This window comes from Tupaia chinensis, unplaced genomic scaffold (genome assembly GCF_000334495.1).
Source record: "Tupaia chinensis unplaced genomic scaffold, TupChi_1.0 Scaffold000039_1, whole genome shotgun sequence".
NCBI classification, from domain to species: Eukaryota; Metazoa; Chordata; class Mammalia; order Scandentia; family Tupaiidae; genus Tupaia; species Tupaia belangeri.
The window spans coordinates 2,877,576-2,888,588 of record NW_006159494.1 but is presented as its reverse complement, the minus strand read 5'-3'; the positions used below and the strand labels follow the sequence as shown (position 1 = coordinate 2,888,588).

Below are 11,013 nucleotides of genomic sequence, written 5' to 3'. Positions count from 1 at the left end.
GCACACACACCCAACATGAGTTTAAGCCACCAGGTCGGGGACTCGAATCACTGTTGGCTACATGGGATTTCAGCGACATAGCCACTAAGCTAACTGCTGGTTCCAGTACCATGCTGTTTTAATTATCATCATTCTGAATTATATTTTGAAGTAGTAAGATGCCTCCTACTTTAGTCTTTTTGCACAGCATTGCCGTGGCAATGTAAGGTCTTCTATAATTCCAGATAAATTTTATATATATTTTTTCTATTTTTATGAAGAATGTCACTGGTAATTTTATGAGAATCACATTGAATTTGTGAAGTAATTTGAGTAGAACTGACATTTTGATTATATTGATTCTTACCATCCAAGAACATAGGATGTCTTTCCATTTTTTTTGTATCATACTCATCTTTGGTTTTCAGTTTTATAGTTTTCCTTATAGAGATATTTAACCTCTTTGATTAAGTTTATTCCTAGATATCTTATTTATTTTGTTACTATTGTAAATGAGGTTGCTTTTTTCAATTGTGGCTCAATCTGTTCATTGTTTGCATATAAAAATACTATAGATTTTTGTATATTGGTTTACTATCCTGCTATTTTCCTGAGTTAATTAATCACTTCTAGGTATTTGTTCATGGATTCCTTTGGACTTTATATGCATATGAGCATATCATCTTCGAATAGGGACAGTTTTCTTCTATTTTTATCTAAATTCCTTTTATTTTGCTCTTTTGTCTGACTGCATTGGCTAGAGCTTCCAGCACTATGTTAAAAACAGTCGAGAAAATAGGCATCCTTGTCTTGTTCTAATTTCCAATTTTAGTTTTAAAACTTTCAGCTTTCCCTCATTCAGTATGATATTAGTAATGGGTTTGTCAAATATGGTTTTTATTATATTGAAGAATGTCCCTTCTGCACTAATTTTACTGGGAGTCTTGATCGTAAAGTGGTGTTATGGCTTATCAAATGTTTCTTCTGCACTATAGATATGATAGTATGGTTTTTTATCTTTTCTTCTGTTAATGCAATATATTATATTTACCATTTTGTGTATGTTGTATCATCCCTGGGATAAAGCTTAGCTGATTGTGGTGTATAATCTTTTTAATGTGCTTTTGGATTTGGTGTGCTAATATTTTGTTAAGGATTATCAGGGATATTGGTCTTTTTTATTATTATTATTTTCAGAGATTTTTGCTATAGGGAGCGTGTGCTCACCAGAAAGAGAGAGAGAGACAGAAAGATGGCCATGCCGCAATCCCTTCTTCTCCATTCTCCTCTTGGGATCCTGGGCACACACACACACGTGCCCGGCGTGAGTTTAAGCCACCGGGTCCAAGACTCAAACTACGGTCCACTACATGGGAGTCCAGCAACATAGCCATTACACTAACTACTGGTCCCAGGGATATTGGTCTTCAACTTTCTTTTTTGCTGTGTCCTTGTCTGCTTTGGGTATCAAGATAATGGAAGCTTGATAAAATGAATTTGGAAGGGTTCTTTCCTTCTGGATCTTTAGAAATTTTTTGAGGGGATCTGGGATTAGCTGCTCTTTAAAAATGTGTAGAATTCAGAAATGAAGCCATCAAGACCTGGCTGGATTTTCTTTGTTGGGAGACTATCACCAAATCAATCTCATTGTTACTGGTCTATTCATGTTTTCTATTTCTTTCTGATTCAGCCTAGGTAACTTGTATGTGTGCAGAAATTTGTCCATCTCATTTAGATTATTTAGTTTGTTGCCAAATAGTCACTCATAATATTCTTTCATAAAATTTTGTATTTCCGGATATGTGAGTTGTAATACTATCACCTTCATTATTGAATTTATTTAACTAGTTTCTTTCTCATGTTTTTCCTTGATTAGTCTAGCTAATGGTTTGTCAATTTTGTTCCTCTTTATCTTTAAAAAAAGCTTTTGGTTTCACTGATTTTCTTTTTAAGTTCTCTTATTCTCTATTTCATCTCTATTCTTTATTATTTCTTCTGGCATTTTAAGGGCTTTTTTGTTGTTTTTTTCAGTTTTTTTAAATGAGACATCAAGGTATTTATTTGTCATTTCTCTATTTTTTTTTACTTGCTAGTATCTTGTTAAGATCATAGCAGTGATTGCTATGAACTTCCTTTTATAATTGCTTTCACTGTGTCTTAAAGAAAGTTGCGTGTTCATTATCATTGATTTCAATGATCTTTTGTTTTTAGTCTTAATTTCTTTAGTAATATGGATGTTGTCAGAAATAGGTTTTTTAGTTTCCATGTTTCTGTGTATTTTTACAGGCTCTTTCTGTGGTTGGTTTCAAGTTTATTTCCATTGTAGTTGGAGAAAATTCTAAACATAATTTCTATAAGTTTTTTTTTTTTGGTAAGGTTTCTCCCATAGGACTCATGCACTTGCTGGAGAGAGACAGTGAGAAGGAAAGTGAGAAATCCCCCCTCCCCCCAGTGGGGATGTTAATATTGTACTCCCTTCTCCTCCATTCTCTTCCTGGGATTTTAGGCATAGACACACATGTACAAAGCATGGTTTTCAAGATGCCAGGTCTGGGTCTTGAGCTGTGATTGACTATGTGGGAGTCCAGTGCCTTAACCACTATGCAACTTCTGGCTCCTATACTTTTAACATTTTAGAGGCTTATTATATATCTTAACATGTAGTCAATCTTCAAAAATATTCCATGTTTAAATGAGAAAAAAGTATATTTTGTGGATGCTGGGTAAAATGTTCTATACATGCCTGTCAGGTCCATTTGAGTTATGGTGTTATCTAGCTCCTGTGTCTATTTTGTCTAGATGACCTCTCCAGTGGTGACAGTAAGGTGTTGAAATCCACCAACTAGTGTGTTCTAATCTATCTATCCTTTTAGATCTAGCAGTCTTTCTTTTACATATTTGGGTAGCCAAGTGTTGAGTGCTTAAATATTTATAATTGTTTTATCATCTTGGCAAATCAATCCTTTTCAGAACTACATAATGTCCTTAGTTTCTCTTTTTATTATTTTTATCTTAAAATACATTTTGTTTGATATCAGTGTCCTGACTCCACCCTTTTAAATTTCCATTTACATAAAAAAAACTTTGCTCAACCGTTATCTTTCAGCCTATGTGTGTCTTTGTCACTGAGGTCTGTTTCTTATAAGTAACATATAGAGGGCTCCTGCTTTTGATCCACTGAGCCAATGTCTTTAGTTGAGAAATTCAACCCATTAGCATTTAATGTTATATAGATAAATGTAGATTTAATCTTGCTGTTTTGACACCCTCCTTTCCCATTTTAAGTTCTCATCTATTTATCTCCTTTCAGTTTTCCTGATGCAGTATTCCCTTGAGTATTTTCTGCTCCAATGTTGGTGAATTCTATCAGTTTTTGTTTGGGAATGATTTTATTTCTCTTTCCCATTCAAATGATAATATTGCCAGGTATAGTATTCTTTGCTAAAATAATTTTTCTTTCAAAGTTTTAAATACATCTTCCCATCTTTCCTTGGCCGCATTGTTTCTAGTGAGGTCTGATGTTAGTCTAATGGGGTAACCTTTGTAAATAACATGGTATTTCTCTTTGGCCATTTTTGTCTTTGTCTTTGATTTTTACCAGTTTGACTATGCTATTACCATGTTATTTATTTATTTATTTATTTATTTATTTATTTATTTAATTTTTTGAGAGGTTTTTGCTATAGAGGCACACATACTCACCAGAAAGACAGAGAGAGAGAGATAGAAAGTGAGAAATCACCCCCTCCCCCAGGGGAGATGGCCACGCCGCAATCCCTTCTCCTCTATTCTCCTCTTGGGATCTTGGGCACACACGCACACACACCCAACATGAGTTTAAGCCACCAGGTCTGGGACTCGAATCACTGTTGGCTACATGGGATTTCAGTGACATAGCCACTAAGCTAACTGCTGGTTCCAGGACCATGCTGTTTTAATTATCATCATTCTGAATTATATTTTGAAGTAGTAAGATGCCTCCTACTTTAGTCTTTTTGCACAGCATTGCCGTGGCAATGTAAGGTCTTCTATAATTCCAGATAAATTTTATATATATTTTTTCTATTTCTATGAAGAATGTCACTGGTAATTTTATGAGAATCACATTGAATTTGTGAAGTAATTTGAGTAGAACTGACATTTTGATTATATTGATTCTTACCATCCAAGAACATAGGATGTCTTTCCATTTTTTTTGTATCATACTCATCTTTGGTTTTCAGTTTTATAGTTTTCCTTATAGAGATATTTAACCTCTTTGATTAAGTTTATTCCTAGATATCTTATTTATTTTGTTACTATTGTAAATGAGGTTGCTTTTTTCAATTGTGGCTCAATCTGTTCATTGTTTGCATATAAAAATACTATAGATTTTTGTATATTGGTTTACTATCCTGCTATTTTCCTGAGTTAATTAATCACTTCTAGGTATTTGTTCATGGATTCCTTTGGACTTTATATGCATATGAGCATATCATCTTCGAATAGGGACAGTTTTCTTCTATTTTTATCTAAATTCCTTTTATTTTGCTCTTTTGTCTGACTGCATTGGCTAGAGCTTCCAGCACTATGTTAAAAACAGTCGAGAAAATAGGCATCCTTGTCTTGTTCCAATTTCCAATTTTAGTTTTAAAACTTTCAGCTTTCCCTCATTCAGTATGATATTAGTAATGGGTTTGTCAAATATGGTTTTTATTATATTGAAGAATGTCCCTTCTGCACTAATTTTACTGGGAGTCTTGATCGTAAAGTGGTGTTATGGCTTATCAAATGTTTCTTCTGCACTATAGATATGATAGTATGGTTTTTTATCTTTTCTTCTGTTAATGCAATATATTATATTTACCATTTTGTGTATGTTGTATCATCCCTGGGATAAAGCTTAGCTGATTGTGGTGTATAATCTTTTTAATGTGCTTTTGGATTTGGTGTGCTAATATTTTGTTAAGGATTATCAGGGATATTGGTCTTTTTTATTATTATTATTTTCAGAGATTTTTGCTATAGGGAGCGTGTGCTCACCAGAAAGAGAGAGAGAGACAGACAGATGGCCATGCCGCAATCCCTTCTTCTCCATTCTCCTCTTGGGATCCTGGGCACACACACACACGTGCCCGGCGTGAGTTTAAGCCACCGGGTCCAAGACTCAAACTACGGTCCACTACATGGGAGTCCAGCAACATAGCCATTACACTAACTACTGGTCCCAGGGATATTGGTCTTCAACTTTCTTTTTTGCTGTGTCCTTGTCTGCTTTGGGTATCAAGATAATGGAAGCTTGATAAAATGAATTTGGAAGGGTTCTTTCCTTCTGGATCTTTAGAAATTTTTTGAGGGGATCTGGGATTAGCTGCTCTTTAAAAATGTGTAGAATTCAGAAATGAAGCCATCAAGACCTGGCTGGATTTTCTTTGTTGGGAGACTATCACCAAATCAATCTCATTGTTACTGGTCTATTCATGTTTTCTATTTCTTTCTGATTTAGCCTATCTAACTTGTGTGTGTGCAGAAATTTGTCCATCTCATTTAGATTATTTAGTTTGTTGCCAAATAGTCACTCATAATATTCTTTCATAAAATTTTGTATTTCCGGATATGTGAGTTGTAATACTATCACCTTCATTATTGAATTTATTTAACTAGTTTCTTTCTCATGTTTTTCCTTGATTAGTCTAGCTAATGGTTTGTCAATTTTGTTCCTCTTTATCTTTAAAAAAAGCTTTTGGTTTCACTGATTTTCTTTTTAAGTTCTCTTATTCTCTATTTCATCTCTATTCTTTATTATTTCTTCTGGCATTTTAAGGGCTTTTTTGTTGTTTTTTTCAGTTTTTTTAAATGAGACATCAAGGTATTTATTTGTCATTTCTCTATTTTTTTTTACTTGCTAGTATCTTGTTAAGATCATAGCAGTGATTGCTATGAACTTCCTTTTATAATTGCTTTCACTGTGTCTTAAAGAAAGTTGCGTGTTCATTATCATTGATTTCAATGATCTTTTGTTTTTAGTCTTAATTTCTTTAGTAATATGGATGTTGTCAGAAATAGGTTTTTTAGTTTCCATGTTTCTGTGTATTTTTACAGGCTCTTTCTGTGGTTGGTTTCAAGTTTATTTCCATTGTAGTTGGAGAAAATTCTAAACATAATTTCTATAAGTTTTTTTTTTTTGGTAAGGTTTCTCCCATAGGACTCATGCACTTGCTGGAGAGAGACAGTGAGAAGGAAAGTGAGAAATCCCCCCTCCCCCCAGTGGGGATGTTAATATTGTACTCCCTTCTCCTCCATTCTCTTCCTGGGATTTTAGGCATAGACACACATGTACAAAGCATGGTTTTCAAGATGCCAGGTCTGGGTCTTGAGCTGTGATTGACTATGTGGGAGTCCAGTGCCTTAACCACTATGCAACTTCTGGCTCCTATACTTTTAACATTTTAGAGGCTTATTATATATCTTAACATGTAGTCAATCTTCAAAAATATTCCATGTTTAAATGAGAAAAAAGTATATTTTGTGGATGCTGGGTAAAATGTTCTATACATGCCTGTCAGGTCCATTTGAGTTATGGTGTTATCTAGCTCCTGTGTCTATTTTGTCTAGATGACCTCTCCAGTGGTGACAGTAAGGTGTTGAAATCCACCAACTAGTGTGTTCTAATCTATCTATCCTTTTAGATCTAGCAGTCTTTCTTTTACATATTTGGGTAGCCAAGTGTTGAGTGCTTAAATATTTATAATTGTTTTATCATCTTGGCAAATCAATCCTTTTCAGAACTACATAATGTCCTTAGTTTCTCTTTTTATTATTTTTATCTTAAAATACATTTTGTTTGATATCAGTGTCCTGACTCCACCCTTTTAAATTTCCATTTACATAAAAAAAACTTTGCTCAACCGTTATCTTTCAGCCTATGTGTGTCTTTGTCACTGAGGTCTGTTTCTTATAAGTAACATATAGAGGGCTCCTGCTTTTGATCCACTGAGCCAATGTCTTTAGTTGAGAAATTCAACCCATTAGCATTTAATGTTATATAGATAAATGTAGATTTAATCTTGCTGTTTTGACACCCTCCTTTCCCATTTTAAGTTCTCATCTATTTATCTCCTTTCAGTTTTCCTGATGCAGTATTCCCTTGAGTATTTTCTGCTCCAATGTTGGTGAATTCTATCAGTTTTTGTTTGGGAATGATTTTATTTCTCTTTCCCATTCAAATGATAATATTGCCAGGTATAGTATTCTTTGCTAAAATAATTTTTCTTTCAAAGTTTTAAATACATCTTCCCATCTTTCCTTGGCCGCATTGTTTCTAGTGAGGTCTGATGTTAGTCTAATGGGGTAACCTTTGTAAATAACATGGTATTTCTCTTTGGCCATTTTTGTCTTTGTCTTTGATTTTTACCAGTTTGACTATGATGTACTTTGCAAAGGATATTTTTATGTTAAATCTATTGAAATTTGATGTCTTCTGTATTTCCTGGAGTTGGATGTCTGTATGCCTCTCTAAATTTGGAAAGTTTTCAGTTAGTATTTGATGAAATAATTCCCATTATGTGGATATTTGACATGTAGATGGTGTCTAGAATTTCCTTTATGTTGTCTTTATTTTTTATAGTTATTTTTCCATTCTTCTTGGTGGTTTATTCAGAGGTTTTGTCTTCCAGGTCAGAGTATTATTCTTTTCCATGGTCTAATCTCCTGTTAATACTGTTTAGGGTGGTTTTGATTTAATTCTTTATCTCCAGAAATTATGTTAGATCTTTTTATTTAAGAATATCTATCTCTTTATGTAATTCTTCCTTCAAGCCATGGAATTATTTTTCTCATCTCCTGGAATTGATTGTACATTTTCTATTACATCTCATTGAGTTTTGTTATAATGAATATTCTGAATTCTTTTTCTGACATTTCTATGATTTCTTGAGTTTCATCCATTGTTTGTGAGGAGTGACTGTGTTCCTTTTGTGTAGAGGTATTTCTTGTGAGTTTTGTTTATTTCATGTTTCTTGGGACTTTGCTTTGATTTTTAGATATCTGGTGATGTACTCCTTCAATTTTCTTTGAAGTAGGTTTCTTAGCTCTGTGTTCAAGTGTGCCTCTATAGTGTGAGTTAGCTACATGCCAGTTTTCCTTTTCTACTGTAAGTGACAGTGTGGTATCCACAGTGGGAGTTTCAGATTTAAATTTTTGAAGGGAGGTATCTCTCCTTTTTCTCCTGGAGGAGTTGTGGGGAAAGAATTCTTCCAAAGCCTCATTGTCTTCAGGTGGTTGGATCCTGTCTATCACAGCCTCTATGATCTCAATATGGCTGGGGGCTGACCTAGAGAGTTAGAATGTAATGTGTTGCCCAAGATCCTGAGAGGAGAAGGATGAGAAGGGATTGTGGCATGGCCATCCCCCCTGGGGGGGTGATTTCTCACTTTCTGTCCCTCTGTCTTTCTGGCAAGTGCATGTGCCATATAGCAAAAGCCTCTCAAAAAAATAATAATAATTTTTCAAATAGTACGCAACTTAATATTTTGTTTAACTAATATCTTTTTCTCTGAAACAGTGTCATGGCAATTGCTCCATGTTTGTATGATTCCTGCCCTCTTTCTCTTCCCCACGTATAGATTGAAAGCTTCATTTGTTCAGAACCATGCAAAATTGCTCCTCCAGCTGAGAGCTTAGAATGTGTTATTTAATTTCCAATCTAGGATTGTTTAGATATCTGTTGCCAATTTCCAATCCAATTTTTTTAGAATGTATTTTGTATGTCTACAATTCCTTTATATTTATTAAGAATTGTTTTATGACTCAGATATGGTTTATGTTAATACATTTTTCAAGGGACTAGCAGTTGGCATAATGGGTGTCACTGGATTCCCATGTAGTCAACCGTGGTTCGAGTCTTGGACCTGGTGGCTTAAACTCAGCCAGGTGCATGTTCATGTGAATGCCCAAGATCCCGAAAGGAGAAGGATGAGAAGGGATTGTGGCATGGCCATTCCCCCTGGGGGGGAGTGATTTCTCACTTTCTGTCCCTCTGTCTTTCTGGCAAGTGCATGTGCCATATAGCAAAAGCCTCTCAAAAAAATAATAATAATTTTTCAAATAGTACGCAACTTAATATTTTGTTTAATTAATTGCTTGTGTGGTATTCAGTAAGAGTCTGATACTTCTCCCCAGTCAAGTATCCTCAATAGCGACAAAGTTTAGCTACTCTTAATAATGGTCCCCTAAAACACATAGAACATGCAGACGTACCTCTGAACTTGCTTCAACTTAATACATTTTTTATAACGGCATAGGCAGAGACAGCCTCTGCATTCTCCTCACTCCTGGAGGGCTGAGGGATGATAAGTACAGGCTGAATCGCCTCTGCTTTCTATTTATTCCATGGTGGGTGGGAGCTGGATGGTGGTCAGTGCACATCAGGTTGGTCCCTCATTCTGGGGCAGGGATAGCCAAAAAGCCTCTCAAAAAAATAATAATAATTTTTCAAATAGTACGCAACTTAATATTTTGTTTAACTAATATCTTTTTCTCTGAAACAGTGTCATGGCAATTGCTCCATGTTTGTATGATTCCTGCCCTCTTTCTCTTCCCCACGTATAGATTGAAAGCTTCATTTGTTCAGAACCATGCAAAATTGCTCCTCCAGCTGAGAGCTAGTTCCATTTTAAACACATATACACAACTACTTTCCTTTCTCTTTTTTTAATCAATGAACTATTGCAAATAAGTGTTTCTTACATGTGGGGGATGGATATCTGGGAAGACTGGCTCAGTTCTTGTCTGATGCTCATCACCGAAATATCCTTTATTCTCCACTCCCCGTGTATCTCTAGGTGGGCTGACAAGAAGAATATTGAACATTAATCTAGGCTATGGGATACGTCTATAATTAAAATGAAATAATCTGTAAGATTTAAAAAATACTGATGCTCAAGTTGCATCCCATAATAAAGTTACAATGTCTTAGAGAGAAAGTAATACCAATATATTTCTGAAAGATCCCTAGGTAATTTCAATGTGTAGCAAAGTTGGAGCCCGCTGGTATAAACATTTGGATATGACTAAGGATGTGAAAGTCTGATTTAACTATTATGCTTGTGTGGTATTCAGTAAGAGTCTGATACTTCTCCCCAGTCAAGTATCCTCAATAGCGACAAAGCTTAGCTATTCTTAATAATGATCCCCTTCAACACATAGAACATACAGACGTACCTCTGGACTTGCTTCAACTTAATACATTTTTTATAACGAATTAATAATGTAACAACCACAACACCGATAATAACCAGGATGAGCACAACCACCAAGATGGCGATATCTGCAATTAAAAATATAAGCTTTAGCCAGGACATCAGTTTTAGGACAGTGGAATAGTAACATTTAATGGAACTGTTACAATCCTGCTTCTCCCTTCCTAATAGACTTGCATTCCCCTTCTCCCCGATTATTGTTATATAATGTAAAAAGTCAAAACATTAAACATATTTTCATTTGTATTAGTAATTGACACTACACCCAAGATTTCATTATATTTAAGGAACCACAATCAACAGGAAAAGTTTTGGTTATCAAGCTATTAACTGATTATTAAAAAGGTCTTGTGCTGTGGGTTATCAGAAGACCTAAGCCAAATTTAGCTAGAATAGGGTACATTAATTATAAAAGCAATTGTACTCAATTCAATTTGGGGATCCAAACAGGGAATATAAGAAGACCATACAAACCCACACAAGAACAACAAATATGTAGCAGACTTGGAAAATAAGAAAACTGCTTTCTCATTTGGTAGGTTTTAGATATATGTAAGTTATTTTATTCTAGGATGCTCACTGGTAACATTTAAGGTTTCTTCCCAGTATCCAGGTGCCTGTTCTTCACATGGGCACTCAGGTTCATGGCCATCTACCTGGAAAAGCAGTCAATCATGTGATTTTTGTCAAATGACTGATATACGCTGTATTTTTCACGTTGCTTTGCTTGGTGTTAGTTTTACATTAAACATACAAATATAACTTTTTTTTGGGGGGGGCAAGTTTTTGCTATAGG

At 34.8% G+C, this 11,013-nt stretch overlaps 1 protein-coding gene across 1 annotated transcript in view; it reads right to left on the bottom strand.

Annotated features, from left to right (window-relative positions):
• ADAM7 (ADAM metallopeptidase domain 7) overlaps positions 1-11,013 on the bottom strand; it is a 64,184-nt gene that overhangs the window by 6,714 nt on the left and 46,457 nt on the right. Inside the window, exons 18-20 of the mRNA XM_006140680.2 lie at positions 10,798-10,873; positions 10,180-10,285; positions 9,706-9,805 (exon numbers count right to left, since the gene is read on the bottom strand). Of these exons, the coding sequence (XP_006140742.1) occupies positions 9,706-9,805; positions 10,180-10,285; positions 10,798-10,873 (282 nt within the window). The remainder of the gene's footprint in view (positions 1-9,705; positions 9,806-10,179; positions 10,286-10,797; positions 10,874-11,013) is intronic.